This window comes from Capsicum annuum, chromosome 5 (genome assembly GCF_002878395.1).
Source record: "Capsicum annuum cultivar UCD-10X-F1 chromosome 5, UCD10Xv1.1, whole genome shotgun sequence".
Classification (NCBI taxonomy): domain Eukaryota; kingdom Viridiplantae; phylum Streptophyta; class Magnoliopsida; order Solanales; family Solanaceae; genus Capsicum; species Capsicum annuum.
This window is the reverse complement of record NC_061115.1, coordinates 93129380-93152377: the sequence shown is the minus strand read 5'-3', so window position 1 is coordinate 93152377 and position 22998 is coordinate 93129380. Positions and strand designations below refer to the sequence as shown.

Here is a 22998-nt window from a genome sequence, read left to right as displayed (position 1 = left end):
ACTAGTAACAGACTACCAAGAGAAATGAAGGAAGAAAGCGGAATAAAAACAGTAAGAAGTATAAAATACACAAGATAGTTTCAAAACATAATGGAATCAGTACAAAAGCTTATAATGTAATAATAATATTACAAAACAAGGTACTAAAAGAATATACAGGAATAACCCATCTTTGAATACAACATAAAGATTAGTCTAATACATAAGAGGAAGAATAGTAATATTCCTAAATCCGAGAGCTCACCCAACGTGTATGACCCCGCAAAAGTTCCCTCGTAGTCTGACCCTTAGAGCGTGTCAAGTGAAGTGTAATTCCGGCCTTAAAAGATTGAGAAGTGACTTTCCAAGTGATTAGTGTGTTAATTTTAATTAAATTTTCCTAAAAATGACTTTCTATCGTGTGGGAAATTGAATTAACTTTCCAACGATACCAATTTCATCCAAATCCGATATCGGGGTGAGAAGTTATGGTTGTTTTACTAAGAGCTGTCGAAACTGCCCAGGTGTGACGGGCAGATTGACGGATCGTCAAGCTTGCGATGGACCGTCGCCCAAACTGTCGCAACCAAGGCAGTAACTCTTTCTTTTGGCCCAAGTTCAATAGCCAAGATGATGGACCATCAAGCTAGAAACGTACCATCGCTAAGACCGTCGCAACTGAGGCAGTGTGGCCTTTTTCTGACCAACATGCGATGGACGATTCGATGGGTCGTCGAGCTAGCAACGGATCGTCATTCCTACCATTGAAAATTTCGTTCATTATTTTTAAGTCATTTTTAAAAGAACTTTTGGTCTTTTCCTCTTTTAACACTTAGATATATGCAAAACGAAGCATATGACTTCATTATCTCCTAAAACATCCAAAGGCTAAGGTTTCTTTCTCAAGAACAAACCCAAAACCCTTCTCCAACAAATTCAAGAACTCACCATAGATTCTACAAATTAAGTTGAGATTCAAGTTTTCCAAGTTCAACCCTTTAAGAACCCTCTCTCAAAGAGTAAGAAGAAGAGTTTCAAGCAAGCTTGTTCATCTAGTTTCACAATCTAAGGTATGCAGGGTTTGAACAAGGACAATTCTTTCGTCCTTGTGCCAAAAACTTGTTTTAAATTACAAAGATATATGACTTTATGAGTTCTCCTATGAATGTAAGTGTGGGTTCATACCCAATATTACTATGCATGAGATTTTGAGATTTGCCAATGTTCTAGAAATTAAAGTACATGAGTATGTTGAGATTTTAAGACAAATTGTTGAACATTCCAGATTTCTACATGATTTGTGTATCCTTATGACATCTAGTATGTATTTTGATGAGTCTTAACTTGAGATTTGATTATGGGTCACTAAACCCTACTTTAGATTTGAGTTTTTATGAACTTTTGTGCTATAAGCACCCATGATTTGAGTATTTTGAGATCATTGAGAAAGTTTTGACCTTAATGGTCATAGTAGCTTTGAAATCCACTTTACCAAATGAGATTACAAATTTTATAGTTGGGTTCTTATGAACCATGAGATTATTTTAAAGTGGATTTCCCTGAGATGAGCGCAGCTAACTAAAGGGAGTAGTATTTAGCACCAAGTTGGGTAAGTTACTATGGTTTCATATTGCAGAACTATGTGTCACCGTAGGATTGAGATTTATGGGCCCGAGGCCGAGATAAGTGATCACTGAGTTAAGGTTATACTCTTTGGCAAGAGTATGATGCCTCTCCCCAATGTGAGGTTTCTTCCTTGACAAGACGTTGGACTCCGTGTAGCTTGCATGGTTTATGTCGATTAAGAGAACCCTCCTAAAGTTTTGAGATAAGTGATTTTCCTAATGGTAAAGTTTGCAGATTTGCTTCCTAAAGTATTTTCCCTTGAGATGAGATGCTTTCTTTAAGATAAGTTATTTTTTTCTTTTCCTACTAGTAAACAGTAAATAAACAACTTATGAGCATTTTTCCCTATTAGTAAGATTTTTTTGAAATAGTTTCTTGAAGTAAAATTTTCCCAAGAAGAAAGCAGTTTTCTCTACTAGTAAGAGTTATATAATTCCGAGTTCCAAGTGTCTTGAGTTAAAAGAGTTCTAAGTTCTTGAGCATTAAAGAAGTTTTACTCTCCGTGAGATATATACATGAGTTGAAAGCTAAAGGATAATGACTCACGAGATATGTGTTACATGCTTCATTCTACATGATTTATGAGCTTATTATGTTAGACTTATTTAAGCTATGTGAGTCATTCATATTTGCATGCATGAATTGATTAAAGAGCATGGATATTGTTTTATGTACATACATACACCCTCATATACTCAGTACATTCCAAGTGCTGATCCACATATACGTCTATGTGCTACATTGTTTTATAATGTAGGTTCAGGTGCTCAGTCCCAGTCTCGTCAATGATTTCTGAGTACCTTTGTCTACATCTCTACAGTGGTGATCCTCATGGTTCGAGGACCTATCTTCAGACATTTCAGTATTGTTAGTAGACATATTATTGCTTTTAGTTCAGTTTGAGTCAGTTAGGGACCTATCCCAATGGCTCTCTAGTTCATGAAGTAGTAGAGGCTTTGTCAGACTAGTTATCAGATTGTTAGTATGTTAAGATTTCCAGTATTGTGGTCGTTTGACCAAGTATTTTCTTTGCATTTCCTATCATTTGATGTGATAGTACCAGCGTTTTGTTTATTTCATCTCAAAATAAGTTATTATATATAGTAACAGGCTCAAATGGTTAGCTTGGGGCTACTTGTAGCCTTAAGCACCGTGTGACGTTCCGGGAGGATATTTCGGGGCGTTACACTATGCCTTCGAACCATAGCTGTTCCGCACGACGCACACAACAACGGCGAGAATCCGTGTTATGATTTGTAGGGTGTAAAAGTATAGTATGAGTACCAAACACATGGTACTCAGTAGGCAACTACCCACTGAACTCCAAAGATAATGCAAATATACATAACATGCAAGCAAGAATGTAACTACACCCAAATATCCAAGAACTAACATAGTAAGACTAAGTAGACAATAAGGATTAACTATCCTATTCCATTCATACTTGAAACCTAAGTAATATACCACACATCACTAGCCATTATACAAATGAAGAGCAGAAGAAGGATATATATAGTAGTATACAAGGCCAAGGAATATATATACAACATAAATAAATGAAAGAAGAACGGGATATACGGTAATATCATAACTAGATATTAATAGATACATATACATAAACAAGGCTAACTTAAAAGTACAACCTACGTAGTCATACTAGCATCTTAAGGCCTCCTAATTATAGTAGGAACTAGTACTAACATAATCAGAATCTGTAATACATACATCTAAACATGAGATACTTATCAATATAATAAAGCAACTGTAAAGAAAGGAATCAAAATCACTTTGAATCTCAGTACCAATCCAATAATCAACTTGTCACGAACTAACTATAATAATAACGTAATACAGTAACCCGCTAGCCCGAACAAATAATACCTAAATAGGGCCCTATAAACCAAAATGTTCAATCAAAACACACAATATATCGCAAGCAATACTCATCACCCATACCTATGCAACCTCCATAAGGTTGATAAATATATATGCATACTGGTGCTAGGCAATGCGTAGCAAGGATGGATCCAAAGTGAATTCATAATACCATAATCGATTTAAGTACCATAAAGTAACCCAGTGTATATACCTCCTCCAACTCAACTACTCGCAAAGGCAGCACCTACAACGACCTCACTTCTTCGGCACGTCGACTCACGGATGAAGGGACCCCTAGGGGGTTCGGGAGTACCCATATACACCAATCTGATCTCGATCCAGGATTTTCAATAACCATCATCATCACCAATCCACTATATATATATATATTATATACGAATGCACGGGATTTATGAACTCACTCTCTTTTAGCCACGGTCGCTAAAGTGACCTGAGCGCTAAAGCGACCCATTAGGCGCTAAAACGGTCATATCAGGTGCTATGCACCATATTTTAACCAAGTTCAAAATGATCTTCGGTCGGGTGCTCGAGATTTGTTCGGAACCTCATGCGCGCGACTGACTATGCTACCATACCAAATTCGACGTTTCAGACTCAATAGAACCATCAAAACTTTTATCCGAGATCATTTCATCTAGATATTGCGCCTGCACCTATAGTTCCATTTTTCATATAATCTGTAGCCCAAAACAAGTCTAAAAGGCTTGGGACCTGAGCCAAAGGCCCCTAGGCTAAAATCAACATTCCGGAGATGATGGCGTTGTCGAAATTTTCATTCGAAATCATCTATTAGGAATTCTAGTCCGAGACCAAATCCTAAATAACGAAAGCTCCAAAACAGGAAAATGAGACTAAATTCCAAATGAACTATCTGTTAATCGAACCGATAGTTCCGGCAAGTCACAAATGACCTGTAGCCACTATAGGAAGGCTCGAAACGCTGAAACTGGACACAAATTGAGGAAATAAACTAGAGGATAATTACAAAGCAAGAAGGAAAAAGAAGGAATATTTTAAAAAATAATTATATTCTGCCATTTATAAATGGATATAAAACAATCTCGAGATTAACTAACATTTCAAATCAAAAATTAAAATAAAATCAAAGCTTATCCAAAATTTATTAGCAGACGAACCTAAAAATGCATTTGTATTGATTTGCTCTAATGGGTAACCCTTCCCTTCAGTGTGTCCTAGAGCACGCAAGATCCGATACCCATAAAGACATACAAACCGAGCCCCATTTCTCCGCCTCTTTACATCTGCCCCTCCACGAACCGCCTTTTAACCAAGACCCAATCTCTACATATCATGCCGATCAAACCTGAGCACCATACTTTCTCTTCAGCTATCTTCATTTGCGTCTATTCCTCAGTTTGTTCAGCAATCCACTGATTGCTTTCTCACTAAGAAGAGAAAATATTATACTATCATCTCTTCCTTTTGGGTTATCAATCTAATTCACCGGTTTTTCTTTTTTGATCTATCTGTGTATCATTTTGATCTGAAACGTCAGGGTATTGGTGATTCTATGCACATCTATTGATACCCTTTTGTGGTAATTTTATAGTTCTTTTACTTTTACAGGAATGGGTATTTTAGGAGTTGGCAAGTTGCCACACCTGAATTTTGAATCTTGATCTTTCATATGGATTTATTTGATGCTATTTTAAGGATTGTGAGCAATTTCATTCATTCTGATGGGACCAGAGCAATCTGCTCGTTAACTAAGAGGATTATGTTTTTAGTCGCTTATATTGTTTTTATGCATATCTTGAACTTTAGGACTCTGGTGACTAAATGTGAATCCCTCAATGAACATATTCTACCAATCGTTGCTCTTTTCTATTTATAGAACGACTAAGTTTAATGAAGCAATACCTTCACCATTGTTGGACTGGATTTTGGTGTTAGTGACTTGTAGGTTAATGTTTAAGATTTAGAGTCTCTAGCCTTAGAGAACACCTAATTTGTTTTAAAATAAACAAATTTATCTATGCTGGAAAGAAGTGGGCCTGAAAATGGATATAGATGATTCATATAGTCGACTTCAACTAGTTTAGAAATCAGTGTTGTTGATTGATTCCGTCTTTTTAATAATATTTTCTGTGGTAACATACTTGGAAATTTGATAAGTATGAATAAGGTCAATTACGCTTAAGGGTCTAATGGCTTATCACTGTCATGGTCATGGTCACTGCAAGAAGTTGTTGCTCCAAGCTATTTCTATGACACTGACTTTGTGTTGGCAATAGGTATCACTTGAGGTATATAGCGGTGCAGGAGACTGGTTGTTTGTAGTCAACTCTTGCGAAGATTTACTCTCTAACAGTTTGAGATTGTGTTGAGAACTCCACCTTACTATTAGTATTTCAAGCATCAGTTCATTTGCTTTCTTGGGTTAAAAAACTCTTCTAAGTGGACAAGCAATTATAGATGGAGCTATCAAGTTGATATTGACTAATGTACCTTGCAGGTTTTCTTTTGTTAGACTTTCAACATCAAGAGCCTCACATATGGAGGGAGTTGTGCATTAATATTTAGCATAACCTTTGAGCACTAATTACCCATACTAAGAAGATATAGGGGAGGAGGAAATATTAATAGCCGCACTTGAGAAATGTATGATTAGGTGTTTGCATGGATAACATATGGTTTACGCCACTACACGTCATCCATTTTATGTAGGATCGGAGGGTTTTTTATTTGCATCTATTTTTACACTGTATTGCTTTGTGATCATATGGCTTGTAACTAAACAATACTGATAAAGGAAACAAGTAGGAGCATCATTGAAGTTATGTTAATACAAAAGAGCAGTCCGGTGCGCTAAACTCCCTCTATGCACCGAGTCGGGGAAGGGCCAGACCACTAGGGTTTATTGTATGCACCCTTAACCTACATTCCTACAAGAGGTTGTTTCCACAGCTCGAGCCTTTGACCTCCTGGTCACATGGAAACAACTTTAGTATTTGCGCTAGGGCTCCTCTTATGAAGTATTATTGTTTTTTGAAAAATAATTAGTACTGAATCTGGTTGTTCGATTTAGGCTATCTGTTGTTTAAGATTTTAAGTCACGCTATTCCCTACCTTTTTCCTGTGTCTCACTCTCCCACTCTCGTTGGATTAATGCTCTTAACCTTGTTTATAGATGTAGCTTTGCATATACGAAGGTGACGTTCTCTTGGTTTGTTGATAGTAAGAAAATTCTTATTCTATTAGATGCAACTCCAGGTTCTCATATCTTTTACTCGAGTTTTATTTAGCAATTGTGCGTAATTCAAAATTTTCTTTTTTTTGTGGTGATAAGGGATGTTGAGAAGGCTGTTTTTTCTCTAACTTGGCAGCACATGTGGTTATATTGATAATGTGTCCATTATCCAAGAAACTAGTATATAATAGATTGAAGATAATTTGTCTACGGCATAGGTACTAATCTATATGCTGGTTAATAATAGGTTTTATGACTCATTGTCTCTCTATTGTCATTTTTCTTATCTTGGAAGTTTTTAGGCATCATATCTCTGTGTTGTCCTTCTTTCTATTTAGCTGTTTTGTTTTAATAGCTTTTTAAAGTCTCCCATTTGTGGTATTATGTAGGGCACTTTTTTTAATCATTGAAGGACTTAGATTGCAATTTCAACTTGAAGTTGTGATTTCCCCCCTGTTTTTATATATGGGCTGAGGTACATATTTATGGGACGTGCAGAGGATGATGAACCACCATCAAAACGTGTGAAAGTATCCTCCAGAAAATCCGGAGATCTTTCAAAGAGTACACTTCTGAGTGATCCTGCAAGTCGCTCACTGGATGACTTGATGGCTCGCCCCCTGGTTTGTCAAGGGGACGATGATGTTGTTGGTGCAAAAAGGGTTGTTAAGAAAGTTGAATTTGTGCGAATTCTAGCAGAGGCATTATATTCTCTTGGTTATAACATAACTGGTGCACTTCTAGAAGAAGAGTCTGGGATACCTTTGCAATCTGCTGTAGTAAAGTTATTTATGCAGCAAATCCTTAATGGTAAATGGGATGAAAGTGTAGCCTCTTTACATAAAATTGGTCTAATGGATGAAAAAATTATTAAATTGGCATCATTTGTGATATTGGAGCAGAAGTTTTTTGAACTGTTGGATGGAAACAATATCATGGATGCTCTAAAGACATTGAGAACTGAGATTGGATCTCTTTGCATAAACAATGATAGAGTCCGTGAGCTTTCTTTATGCATTTTATCACCTTCACAGCGGGTTGGTCAAGATGTTGTGAGAGCAAATTCACGAACAAAGCTCCTTGAGGAATTGCAAAAATTGCTTCCCCCCACAGTCATAATTCGTGAACAGAGATTGGTACATCTCGTCGAACAGGCTCTTGACTTGCAACTAGATGCTTGTAGATTTCACAACTCTTTGGTAGGTGAGATGTCTTTGCTCACTGATCATCAGTGCGGAAGAGATCAAATTCCATCTCAAACTTTGCAGGTTACTTGATACTTTCAACCTGTTCAAGCTTTATCATTCTAGTATTTATTGTTAGAAATGTTTAATGCTCCTTAGAATCCCCTAATACTTTGATCCATTTGTGTTTTGGTTTTATATAGAAAGATTATAAATTTCATGATGACAAGTATTGATCAAGCTCATACTTTACGTTTTATATTGTGTTAATTTACAGGATTGTTGCATTGTTTATTTTATCTCTGTCTGAGTACTATAGAAGTCACTCTGACAGTGGAAAGCGTCAAATCACTGCTTGAGTTGATCCTTGGGTTTTTTAAGTAAAAAGACAATTCTTTAACATGCTCTATATGTCAAAGTTATGTCTTGTCAAAGGTGTCTTACGACTGTATATCAAAGGTTTGAGATTTTATGCTGCAATACTTGGGAGCTATCGTTATGTATTTAAACGTAAGATTTTTCAGCCGGAGGCGCAACTAAGGAGCATATAGGCTATTTTGCTATCTGAAATTAGGGTTATATAAAGGTGGAGATGGTTATAAATATGCATAACTGTTTAGGTTATGGTGTAGCAAGAAACTTGCAACTGTATTGTTGAAGATCTTAATAGTGGAATAGTGTTATAATTTTTTCAGTTGGTTTTGAACTAGAGTTTTACTCGGCGGGATTCAATCTTATCTAGTTCTTGTATGGCCATGTTCTAGTAGTTGTTGTTGCTTGTATCACAATCATAACCTGAGTCAATGTTACAAAAGGAAGATCAACATTGGAATAGCTATCCGCTCTCAATACCTGCAAGATGAACTTCATTTAAAACTAGCTTACTGGTTTGATGATCCAGACTTGGTCAAAACATATTCAAGTAGCTTTGCGGCTGATTTGATGATCCAGACTTGGTCAAAACATATTCAAGTAGCTTTGCGGCTAAGCACTTCAGTAGATTTCCCATTATTGCCTCAAAAGGCTAACGCAGTGTGGAACTCGGGGACTGCGAGAGTTGAGAAATGACGTGCAAGGTGGAAAAAGAGGTATACTTCAAAAAGGGGAAGGACATACTAGTTAAAGAGTATACTTTCAAGCATCCCTACATAATGTATGTCACTGATTAGGCTGCAGTGAGTAGTGAGACTTAAAAACTTGAGACTGCGAAGAAGTTTCCTTTTGGATGTTGTGGATGGGTCCAAGATTTTCACTTGGTAAGTTATGAAATTGCAATTGAGAAAATGAGAATGACTTGGAGCAAAAGTCCTCATGATTTTCAAGCTCTTTGTGGAAAATGATTTTGGAGATTTGATTTGGAGGAGTAATCATTATGGGAGGGATGATAGCACAAAACAGAGGGAGAGTGGTGGAAAAGAAATTTGATGCTTTCCATTCAAATGCGATTTATTGAGAAACATCATGAAAGGCTTGGAAGACTCTACACTCTAGTGCCAAAAGCCTTTTGAGTTAAAGGTGATGGTAAAAGAATAAGCTTTTGGGACAAGTAGTGCAGACATAATATGATGAATAATTAAGTGCAACGAGAATAGTCACCAACAAGGGAATACCTTATAAAAAAAAAGTCATTAACAAACGAATGCAGTAAATAAAGTCTAAATTAGAATTAGTTTGGCTTTTATTCATTCTCGAAAAAACAAAAAGTTAAGAAAATCATCATAAATAGTTTTGCCTATTGTTAACTTGTTTCATGAAGAAGCACGGGCTTGTTTCCCAGTTGTTACAGCTCACATTCGGAACAAGACAAGTCAAAGAACTTAAATGGTGAAGATATATTGTAATGTCCCAGGTGGCAGTGGTAAGTGTGTTTGTTCTAGATAGCTAAGGCAAGTTTTTCACAAGAACATATTCAACAAGAAAGTCATAGAAGTAATTAAGTTACCTTTCTTAAAAAAAGAAAAGAAAAGAAAGTCATAGAAGTAAATTGGATATTTGGTTGATTTACTAATGATATGGATATAGATCGTATTGGCTTGCAACAAGAGTGGAGTTAAAAGGGAAGGCAAAGGATGAGCCTTCCTATTCCTTTGACTACAAGTTTTGATCTATTAGTTAGGATGATATTTGTAGAGGTTGAAGGGAAGCACCCAAGGGTGTGGCCTAGTGGTCAGTGAAGTAGATTAAGAACCATGAGGTCTCGGGTTTAAATCCCTGAGGAGACAAAAAACACTAGTTGATTCTTCCCATGTGTTCTAGTCTTGTCTGTCCACCAAAGTTACCTGATACTTGTTGCTTGTGGGAGGTGGTTGGTATCTCGTGGATTTAGTCGAGTTGCGTGAAAGTTGGCCCGGACACCACGATCATCCAAAAAAATGGTTGAAGGGAAGAACTAGAAAAATATTTCTGTTACTAGAGATGTGATCTAAGACATTGGAATTAATAGTCCATGGTCCAAAAGATGATGCATTTAATTCTTAAGCATATTAAAGAATGATGATACCTACTGTTTTTCTATTTAGATAATGAACTCTAATCAAGAATCTAGAGTGCAATAGATGAAAGCTATGTAACATGGCGCACAAGTCTTTGCTCTTTCATACTGCTAATGATCATTGTAATCGTGATTTGTCATGTATTATCTAATTGTTGATAAGTCTTTCCCTATTACACATTACATGCAAGCAATGCAAATATGATTGTACATGATTCTCTAGTAGGAGCACCTTCACATTAAAGCTTGTTCAATATACATATTCTGTAAAAGATTATTCCTTCTCTCTTGAGCCGAGGGTTTATCGGAAACCTCTCTACTTCTTCGGAGGTAGTGGTATGGACTGCGTACATTTTACCCTCCCCAGACCTCACTTTGTGGGAATATACTGGGTGTGTTGTTGTTGTTGTTGTAAAAGACTATTCCTACTTTAACAATGAAATTTAGCTTACACATCTCGTTGACTTAACTTTGATTGATCAAATGGTTTAATGATTGTGTCACAAGGCGAATTGCAAGTGTAGATTCTATTTTGGACAACTAGAATATTATATGTATATTGTCATATTTGCAATTCTTCTTTTCTACCCTCTACTTCGTTCCATATTTACTCTCTTTTTACTATTTCTCTTCTTCTGAGCAATTGGTGTCCATCTTTTGGGGTTCTAAATTTTCATTTGACTTTAAATAGTATTTCTTGTTGGTACTTGACTTTAAATATTATTACTTGTTGGCACTTAACATCCTTGAAAATAATCCATACATATATGAAACGTGCTCTCTAACTGAAAAAACTATAGAGTGTGCTTCATCGAATTTGTTATGTAGTCGTTCTCAAGTATCCAAATTGTGATGGTCATAGACATAAATGTGTGTGAGATGTTTTATGTGATCGTTGTATGTCTAATTCTCTCTCTCTCTTTAAATATCCTTCTTGTCACCCACTCTTCTCCTTGAATTAAGTCGTTTTGACATGAGCGCATAAAGATTTTGAAATGCTATCTTATCCTTTATGAAGCGATGTAAAATTTTTTACTTTGTTTGTGGGAAGGCTACATGGACCATTAACTCCCCAAAAGACCTACACTTAACTTGAGGATCTTAATTTTGAGATCTTATCTTCAAGCTGGTATAGCTTGTCAATATTTATTCCAACTATATCACATCGGGAAAGATACAAAATAAGGTTTGCATTTCAAATAATGGTACAACATGACCTTATGATGACATTTCTGTGGTTGGGTATCTTCACTTTCTTGACGTAATAGCTTTTGGAAGTGTTAGGTTTCATTTGTTTTAATTAGGACTAAGATGTTTGAATATCAATACACATCTGAATATTAAGATGTGCATTAAGATTTAGATGTTTGAATTCGAGAATACATCTGAACAGTAATATGTCGTACTAAGAGATACTAAATAAATAAGATTAGTTGTTTTCTCAACATTTGAATATATAAAACTTGTCTAAATATATATATATATATATATAAAATAATAGATTAATCTAATATTATATCAAGAAAATATTTTTTAAAACATTGTATGATGGTTGGTAGTGTGATGGTGGATGGTAATTGTGGTCAAGGATGGTGGTAGTTGGTGATACCAACTGATGAGTGTGGTGGATGTTATTGATAGCAAATAGTGGTGAATGATGGCAATGGTTGACGATATATAGTGGTGGCTGATGGTGGTGATTGTCTATAGTGATGGGTGGTGTTTGTGGTAATGAAGGTTGGTGGCGACGATTAAAAATGGTGGCTAGCTAAGTTACTCGGACTCTTCACTTTCGGTGCCGCACCCGTGTCAACACGACATGGGTGTGGGTGTGGGATCCGTACCCGATATGGTCAACCGATTTTGGGTACTTTGACCAAAATCTACTGGGAAAGTCCGGACAAATTTAAGAAATTGTATAATCAAAATAAAAGTTAAGGTGAAATTGAAGAAAATGGAATACCTTGTATATAGAAATTTCTATGTTATTGCTTTTCTTTTTATCTCCTTTTAGGATTTTCTTCTTGAAAAATATTTTCTCCTCAAGTTTTTCACATAATATCTCAAAATTTATATTTTATAACTCTATTTTTAGATATTTAAATTATTTTTCGCCGAATCCCCGCACCCGTATCCATCCTTAGATCCATATCCCCGAATTTTTAAATTGAGACAGTGAAGGATCCGACCTTTAGATCCGTACCCGTATCGGACACCCGCACTCGAGTCCGAGCAACATAGGTGGCTAGTGCTGTGATGGATGGTATTGATAGCAAATGGTGCTGAATGATGATAATGGTTGACGATAGATAGTGGTGTCAGATGGTAGTGATTGTTGGTAGTAATTGGTGTTGGCAACTAAAAATGGTGGCTAGTGTTTATGACAGATGATTGTAGTATTGATGGCGTGGTGGTTGTTGTTGTTGGTAGTTGATAATGGTAAGTGGTGGTAGTTTGTGGTGAAAGTGGATGGATATAATAGTGAACTGTCAATTTTGTATAAATTTGGATATAATAGTGAATTGTCAATTTTGTCGAAATTTGGATAGACAACTTAATGGTATTAAGATTTTGTTATGGAATTAAATTATCCAAATTATTCGAATTCCCAAGTGATTGTAAAATTTTAAAAGACTTAATGATTAAACTGTGAATGATTAAGATTCAGATCTGAAAAACAAACAACTTAATGATGGGATTTGAATGATTAAGATTAAGACCTTCTCTAAGTGCAAACAAACGAGGCCTTAATGAGAGTGCCACTATTCTCATTCAACTGTTTGGGTTTGTTCATTCTAATTATACTACCCATCGCCCCATTCCCCTCTCTTTATGTAGGGTATTAGACCAGCCAATGTGACCAACCACACAGTGAGTCACTAATTAAACTGATAGGGAGAGAGGGGGAGGTGGACACCAAGTCAATAAAATTTTACATTCTCATTAATGTTTAACTTCATTGGCTTTTCCGTTGTTCTCGTTTACCAGTTATATGAATCACTATCTGCTTTTCTGATAACCAACTTTCCTTTTCATTATCCCCCCAAAAAAACATCGTTTCCAATACTGATGATTATTTCTGAACTTTCAGTGATATGTCGGGTAACTTGACTCTATTTCTGTGACTTTATTTCTGCAGATATATTTTTGTTAGCACTTGATGTCTAATTGTTTCTTCCTTGATTTAATGCATCAGATATTACAAGATCACAGTGATGAGGTATGGTTCTTACAGTTCTCCCATGACGGAAAATACTTGGCCTCGTCAGCTGCTGATTGTTTGGTGATCTTATGGGAGGTGACTATCCTCTTGAAGATTACTTGTCATATCCTCTATTGATATTTCATTATTAGATCATTAATCCACATCACTTTCAGCTGAATTTTGTTTCCTCCTTTTATTGTATCTGTTACCATCCTGGTTTACTATGGGCTTCTACATTTCTATTGATGAGTTAATATTGGAGGACGGTGAAATAGGAGACAGTAGAGTTTCTTGGGAATCTTTTTACCTGATTATTTGCTCAAGATTTGGGGATAAAATATAGTTCACAAATACCCTAACTATGAATTATGAAAACATATGTTATAGTCAGAATCTAGTATCTTCATCACTAGTGTGAATTCTTCTTCCTTATCTATGTGACAGTTAAGGGACTGCTAATCTTGAGGAAATAATCTAGTAAAACTGTGATGCTTGATTATTCATCAATCGTACGTGATATATTGTAAGGGTGTTTACTATTTGGTCTTTTGAATAGGGAAACCTACAAGTATCTTGGGCTTAATCTTTTTCTGGTAAAGTAACAGATTATTTCATTGTGTTATATTCTTTCCTGAAACATAGATTTCAACTAATGTTAGTGCAACTTGATTTTCTTGACAAAAAAAGAGAAAAAAAGAAGAAACTTAAGTAGTATTAATTTTTTATTTTTATCCTTTTTCCACATTTATAGGCTTTCATAAAATTTTATCACTGGTATGTTACCTTTGTCAATTTTTTTTAATCACTGATCAAGCTATAATACTGTTGTTGTTTAAAGATATTAAGCTTTATTCTTGGAAATCAGCGCTAATCTATGTACTCGTAAAAAAGAGTTGGTATTTTTGTTTTTTTTTTCAGAAAGGTAACATATATTAATATCAGCTGCACAAAGGATATGAAGATTATATTTGCTTTCCAAAATAAGGAAAAAAAAGGAGCTCCTTGCTGTTCTTACAAGTATTCTATAATTTCTATTAACGATTCTGCATCATGTAGGAGTTCTTACACCAAAAATAAAAGAACTGCAGACAGTTCATGTTAATTTTCTGTACTGAGCCGTAGTGATAAGAATCGGGTTACGTTAATGAACAAGAAAATAATGCGGAAGCGAAAATACTAAGATTAAAGGCAAGAAATTAAAGATAGGCAAAATTGGAGAATAAAATCCCCAATTTTGAGGTTAAGTGCTAAGAAACCTATTTGATCTTAGTATTCAAAATTAGCGGATTAAGACTAATTATGATACTAACAGTGTCAATTCAAGAACTTAGATCAAAAGTGATCTAGACCCCTATTTCAAAGAAACTAAAGACAATAATTAGTATAAGACTAATTACCTTCTTTAATTAACTTTAATAGAAACCAAAGATATCAAATTAAGAATTAATCTTACCTCCTAAAGAATCGTTCTTATAGGGTTGCAAGATAAATCCCAAGTAGCCACACACAAAGGTGTAAATAATAGAAACTCTCAATTAATAATAATATTGTCAAAAAACCTATCCCAAATAGCATGGGTTTCGAATTCTACTTTTATGGAAATAAATAAATCTAGGAAACTTCAAACTAGGAAACTTTAAACTAGGAAAATAATATAAAAAATAAATCCCTAACAAAATAAGGAAAAGTTCACAAATTTAGTCAAAACTCATATGGCCCAATCTTCTTCCGCTTGGACTTGGACTTGGACTTGAATCGTGAAATATGTATAGCACTTAGCCCATGCTTCTCCTTAATTCTCGGGCTCGTTCTTAGGTTTTTCTTCCATCATAAGTTCTTCTTGATTCACATTGAAGCCCGTCAATTTTAATGCAAGTGGGCTAGACTGGATTCTATCATTCCCCTCTTCTTGAAAACAATTCGTCCTCACATTGGAATATCGCAAAATCAAGAAGACATACAATAGTAAACAACATTCATTACTTGAAAGCAACAATGGTAGGAACAAAACAAGATAGTGACCATGTGTCTACTTAACCCAATTAATCCTTGCATGTATAAATACATCTTTATAAAGCATGTGGACATCATCATCCCAATAGAAAATTCTCTTCCTTGTATGAGCACAACAATTTTCACGTTTAGATGACGTAGGGAATGATATGTGCCTCCCCAATTTAGCTCTATCAATAAAGTACTCCACTGGGCTTGTTAAAGACGCCATAAGCTCCATAAAATATGTATCAAATTTAACACTTTTATGATATAGCCAAGCATCATCAATTACACTTCTCAAAGATTTTTCCACATATGCATAGGAATTTTCAAGAAGGTTAGAAGAATCTTTCAATCTCAAAATACAATCTCCATTAAATTCTAAGTAGCTACTCAAATTCACCAACAAGGAATCATGAATAGGTTCAACAATGGGCATTTGATCACTTGTATCATAATAGTCATGGATTTCCTCATCACTAGTAGCAAACATTTTTTTAACCTTATAATCACCAAGACTTCAGGAGTTATGCCTTAATTTGGTCTTATGTAGCAAAAGAATAATATCACCTCGTTTTTCCTTGCTCATTGGCGTTAGATCTACATCTGCCTTATTGGATTTCTTGTCATAAGTCTCATCTTGGACAAGTCCAAAATAATTCTCTTTACTTATATCCTTCTTATGAACAAACACTTGCTCAATGGGACATGTAGTTTCAACCACCTTAGTATTAAGTTCATCCAATGAAGGCTTTTCAATGCAAACTTTTCCGTGAGTATCTATAAGTGAATCAAAGCAACTAAAAGAAGAAGTAGGAAGGTTAGAGTTAGAATAAGAAATAACCTCACTCAAACTCCCTTGGTTCTCTTTCTTTACCTTATTATTATCCCTCTTTATTACTCTCATGATCATATCTCCTTTCTTTTCTCTTGACCTCACTTGACATCCCATTCTCTTCACACAACACAACTTTTCTTTTTTCCTTTCTTGGAATATCAACATACACCCCCTTACCCTATCATTCTTTTCTCTCTCAAAATTTTTCATTATTTCTTTCACACATTTGTGATCTTCATAAACTTGGAATAGAGTTAAAGGTACAAGTTTATATTTTCTTTCGTTTAGCTCAAGAGAAACTCTATTCTTCCCCCTATCATAAATTGCATTCCTATCAAACTGCTAGGAACGCCCAAGCTTGATATGACAATCTTGCATTGGAATTACATCACAAAGAACATTATCAGAGTACCTTCCAATGGAGAAAGAAATCATTCATTGCTTAGTCACTTTCAGTTTACCGAAATCATTGTGTTTGATGCATGTAAGTTTCAACTTCTCCACCACGTATGAGCTTATCACATTAGCATTACTTTCAAAATCAATTATCATAGACCAAATATTATCCTTTATCCCGTACCTTGTATGAAAAACACTTCCCCTTAAATCAGTTATATTCACCTGATTAGGTGGGTTTTGGGTGACCTCTAATGCATCGAGTCGAGCAAAAATCCTTCTAAGTGCCTCGGCAATGCCATTGTTTTGACTCCCAGCATCAATATCCTTTACGGTTTGAGACATCTCCTAAAGTTAAAGAAAACAAAAACTCTCAATTTGGCTCTTTTTTTTTATCTCACCCCTCTTGCCTTTTCCCACTCAAATTACAACCTTTGGCTGATTCCTTTAGAATTTATATATTAACCCTACTAGTAACAATCCCTTTAGAAGTAAGATGTAGAGATTAAAAAAAAAATTACCAACTCCCAGATGGATTGGGTTTGGTGAGACAAGAAAAAAAACCAATTGGAAAAAAATCTAAATTTTTCCTCTTCTCGGTTTTTCCTCCTTGATGTTGGAAAACAACAAACACAATAAATTTGGAATTTCTTGATCTAAAGCAACCTTTTTTTTTTACTACGGAACTCCCAAGAATTATCAAGAACGAAACCTTGATAGAATCGCTCTGATACCACTTGATAACAATCGGGTTACGTTAATGAACAAGAAAATAATGCGGAAACGAAAATACTAAGATTATAGGCAAGAAATTAAAGATAGGCAAAATTGGAGAATAAAATCCCCAATTTCGAGGTTTAAGTGCTAAGAACCCTAGTTGATCTTAGTATTCAAAATTAGCGGATTAAGACTAATTATGATACTAATTGAGTCAATTCAAGAACTTAGATCAAAAGTGATCTAGACCCCTATTTCAAAGAAACTAAAGACAACAATTAGTATAAGACTAATCACCTTTTTTAATTAACTTTAATTGAAACCTAAGATATCAAATTAAGAATTAATCTTACCTCCTAAAGAATCGTTTTTATAGGGTTGCAAGATAAATCCCAAGTAGCCACACACAAATGTGTAAATAAGAGAAACTCTCAATTAATAATAATATTGTCAAAAAACCTATCCCAAATAGCATGGGTTTCGAATTCTACTTTTATGGAAATAAATAAATCTAGGAAACTTCAAACTAGGAAACTTTAAACTAGGAAAATAATATAAAAAATAAATCCCTAACAAAAGAAGGAAAAGTTCACAAATTTAATCAAAACTTATATGGCCCAATCTTCTTCTGTTTGGACTTGGACTTGAATCGTGAAATATGTATAGCACTTAGCCCATGCTTCTCCAGAATTCTCGGGCTCGTTCTTAGTTTTTTCTTCCATCATAAGTTCTTCTTGATTCACATTGAAGCCCGTCAATTTTAATGCAAGTGGGCTAGACTGGATGCTATCACGTAGGTTCCACAAAAAAGGGATTGTAGGTTCCTTCAAAATATGATGTGTTCCTTTGTTTCTTTCCTTCCCCACAGTCCCCACATGCAGATTATTGTTTGTGACTATTTTCTCAGTTGCATTCAAGTAGTATTATTCCAACATTCCTGCAACTGTCTTGTAGTTTGTACTTGTATTGGATCTTTTTGATTTGTCATGTGTTGCGTTCATGCATTCTTGTTGTTGATACGTATGATGTGCAAGGATCGTTCTCCTCCTTGTGTTGCTTCGTAATTGATAACAGTGTGAAAGAGAACTGAACTTACTTTTTCTGTGAGCTGCTTTTGGGTTCAGGCAGGAGGCACTGAAATAAGAGAGTATGAAGCTCTCTGGAAATGTGATAGTATTATATACAGTTGGAACTTATTTTGGAGAGTATTGTGATAAACAAAGTTTTGTGATCTTTTTCAGCTCTCAGCTTTCTATTCTTTGTAGGTGAAATTGGATGGTTTAATCTGCGTGAAGCACCGGTTTTCTGGTCACCAGAAACCTGTCTCCTATATGTCATGGAGCCCTAATGACCATCAACTTCTCACCTGTGGAGTAGAGGAAGTTGTCAGACGGTGGGATGTTGAATCAGGCGATTGTATACATATTTACGAAAAAAATGGTCTTGGTTTGATCTCGTGTGGATGGGCTCCTGATGGGAACAGGATATTATGTGGTGTTTCAGATAAAAGCATTAGCCTGTGGGATCTTGAAGGGAAAGAGTTGGAGAGTTGGAAAGGCCATCGAACTATTAGAATATCAGACTTGGGGATAACTAGTGATGGGAAGCATGTAGTCTCTGTTTGTAGAGACAATATGATACTATTATTTGGATGGGAATCAAAAGCAGAGAAAGTAATTCAGGAGGATCAAACAATTACTTCGTTTGTATTGTCCACAGACAACAAGTATTTATTAGTCAGCCTTTTGAATCAAGAAATACATCTGTGGGATATAGAGGGCACTGTCAAACTCATATCCAAATATAATGGGCATAAACGTTCACGCTTTGTTGTAAGATCTTGCTTTGGCGGACTGGATCAAGCATTTATTGCCAGTGGAAGTGAGGACTCACAGGTACTCCTCTTGTTGATCAAGAAACACAATCATCGCCAGTATAATCTATATCTTGTGATGTACTTGTGACATATTCCTTTACTCACCATGACATACCTCGTGTTCCAAATATCAAATTTCTAGTGTGCACATCGTAGTGGCAATTGACAATAGTAACTCATTTGCATCCTTTGTATGCTGAATGAATGAAAACTACAGATTTACCAGATCACCCAAAAAACAGTAATCGCCAATAATAACTGAGACGGGTATGCTAGTTTGGGGTCAATCTTTTAGGACTAGGGTTACATTGATTCTAACTTCCATATTTAAAAAAAAAGGGGGTGGGGTGGGGGGGTTAAATATGTCCCGAGACAAAAATGATCCAATTTGTGCTTTGATGTTTTTTATTTTTCCTTTTAGGAATAAAAGCAAGTAGAAAAATGCCTATTTGAGAATAAGGAGATCCAGTCTTTTTGAAAACCTAATTGAAGGTATTGGGTGGGAACAGCAATCAATCTTGTTTGGGGTAAATTTTTAGGATAAAGGGTATTCCTTCATCTGTTTCATTTTATATAATAGATTTTGATTGGAAACAGAGCTTTTAGTTATTATATTAGTGGCAGTGGAAGAAAATTCTAGTATAATGGTTGAGAAGTAGTAGAAAACATTATGACTTCAAAGTTTGAAATTTTATTAGTTAAACTGAATTGAAATATTGTAAGTTGTATAAAGTAATATGGGATCAAACATTCTAAAGTACTCTGAAATAGTAATGATGTCAAATAAAATGGAATAGATGGAACATTACTTGTCAGAATGTAACCTTTGTGTATAATTCACTTTTGGTTTCATTGAGAAGTACACATTGAGATGTCAGTGTCAACAAGGCACTTTTGCTGTTACTTGTCATTGGACACAGATCACAGTAATTGTTCTGTGAGATAATATATCTTGTATGAAATAGCCTCTAGGAAAATTTGCTTATTTCTTCTGTTTCATTGATCACTTTCAAACCCTAATTCTGCATCAATTCTGAAATCCAAGTCTCTGATTCCCTTTCGCTTTTCATTCCATCATCAGCGGACGGACTTGTGACCCCTAAAGTAATCCTTCCTTTGACTTGTATCTATTTAATGTTCTGCAAGGCACTTATCATATTGAGATTTTCTCTTTGCATGTATTACCCATACCATATTTTCAGGTTTATATATGGCACAAAAGCTCAGGAGAACTTGTTGAGACATTGGCTGGACATTCTGGAACAGTCAACTGTGTTAGCTGGAACCCAGCAAATCCTCATATGTTGGCATCTGCAAGTGATGATCATACTATTCGCATATGGGGCTTGAATCAAGTAGACGTTAAACATAATGAGACAGTTAGTAATGGTGTACATTACTGCAATGGGGGAACTTAGACGTCTGGAAGGCAAAGTAGGGTAATGTAAAGTTAACTAGATCCCTTTTCTTTACCATTTCTTTCTATGTAGATTCTTTTACATCAATGTCAAGTGAACATTTATGACAAGCAGGAATGTGAAATCTACATTAAGTCCGGCAGTAAATGTGTATTCTAGTTTTTTATTGTTTTCTTTTTGTGATTAAATTTAGGATCTTTTAAGCTTAAGCTCTTCTGCTGTACCGGCTACTTCATTGAATGTGTCAATCTGCATTCAAGATTCCATTGCTATTCAACTGACTCGGCCAGGCTTTAAACTGGTTGCATGTCATGATGCCAGTTTGCTATAATATTTCTCCACTAGCTCTCTTACATTAGATAATCCAGTTTATCCTTATTTGTGCTCAATAATGTCCTTAATGGGAAACAAATTAACAAAAGGGAAATATAATTGGATCTACCATCATCTTTCAGCCTATCTGGCCCCCTCCATACACCCTCTCTCTCCTTTCCTTCCGAGGCACTCTATCCTTAAATATTCTATTTAGTGTGTTTGGTTCTCGCACGAAGTTGTGCTACTGAGATTAATGATCGTCGGACTACTTGGTGCATACACTTTTGTTTTGCCGGATGTGTGGTTCAGTGCATTAAAAATGGCATATATGGACCATGTATTTGATTTTAGATTTTTGATGAAGTATTGCTTACAAATTTTACGATTTAGATCAATAAGAGTATACATGAATTAAGGCTATTTTGGTCATTTTAGATGGGGTAAATTACAAAAATGACCCTTGTTTTAAGTGAGACTGTTTTTTTTACCCCTACAAGAAAAGACCTACAAAATGTCTTTTTTTATGTACTAGTTTAGTGTATGTGCGTTGCACTTGTATCTCACATCAATCAACAAAATTATATATACGAGAAGAACTACATTATTAAACAATAGCAGCCTATTTTAAAATAAATGCTACGTCTATTTTAAAGGATATAAATAAATATTGTGTCTCAAGTATGTCACTATTTTTTACGTCTCACTTGATCTTTATTCACAGATATTTAAATGACTTACGTTTTTTTGTCACATTGGTTGTTTTATCATGATAAAGTCCTATTGCTGACATTGATAATCTTCTTCAATTAAGAAAAAATAGTAGTGATTTATATATAATTTTGTCTATTTTACTCATAACCTATTGACGGAAGTAGTTACATTTTGACTCGTAAAGTTTTATAACTAAAAAAGTTCTTGTAAACCTAAAAAATGTTACAATTGAAATAACATTACGTCATGTAGAAGCTAACAATTGTAAAATTTGACGGTGATAAATCAAATGATAAAGAGTATTTAATATGATTTGATCGACTGAACTACGTATTGGAAAACTAATATTAAAAAACACAACTTATTGAGTTAATAATTCCCCTACACAAAACTTTTAAACGATTATATCGAGGTAGCTATCTTTTATTTGAGGGACGAAAATATTCTTAGTATATAAAAATAGAAAACTTTTCCTATACAAAGGGATTAAACAAATATGAAAGAAATATTTTTTAAAAATAATTTCACTCAAAAAAATAATTCTAATTATGATAGAAAGTTAAGACGTAAAAAATAAAGGCAAATTCTAATAAAACAAAGACTCCTAAATTTGAAAAACGAACAGAAAGCTGGGACTCTAAATCAAAATTTTATAACAATAAAAATAATAAACGTAACCTCAGAAGTATGACTTTACTTTCCAATTCTAATTAGATTTAGTCACAACGTTATGTTTTTCTTCTAAAAAAAAGTGCATTCACAACTAAAATTAACCATACTATTTCTATGACACAATTAATATTTATTTAAGTAGAATAAAATTAATTTAGTTATTTACAACTAACACTAACCAAACTATATTTATGACATAATTTACTCAGCTTAGTTCATTAACATTGCAAGGAGAATACCATTTTATTTTATTTATTTTTTATACTAAAAATAGATATTTTAATATAAATATATTTGCATTAGAGAGAATCACAACTTAGGAGACAACTTTTTAATACTGGAGTCACGTCTTGACTTATTTGAGGTGAGATCAACAACACAAATATCCTGGAACATGTATGAATTTTCAGCCAAGTTTTAACTGAATTAATGATTAATAATATCGTAATTGCGTATGAGTTAGAT

The 22998-nt window shown here is 34.8% G+C and overlaps 1 protein-coding gene across 2 annotated transcripts; it reads left to right on the top strand.

Moving 5' to 3' along the window:
• The first annotated feature begins 4578 nt into the window (after positions 1-4578).
• LOC107870766 (WD repeat-containing protein 26 homolog) lies at positions 4579-21004 on the top strand. 2 transcript variants are annotated; one of them, XM_047413095.1, is made up of 5 exons: positions 4579-5062; positions 7105-7983; positions 13587-13688; positions 18807-19436; positions 20620-21004. In XM_047413095.1, the coding sequence occupies exons 2-5, from the start codon at positions 7201-7203 to the stop codon at positions 20833-20835; spliced, it is 1731 nt and encodes a 576-aa protein (XP_047269051.1). In that variant the 5' UTR covers positions 4579-5062; positions 7105-7200; the 3' UTR covers positions 20836-21004. The 2 variants fall into 2 exon arrangements, with proteins under 2 accessions (XP_047269051.1, XP_016572893.2); XM_016717407.2 differs by having other exon boundaries at positions 4628-6933.
• Positions 21005-22998: the final 1994 nt, after the last annotated feature.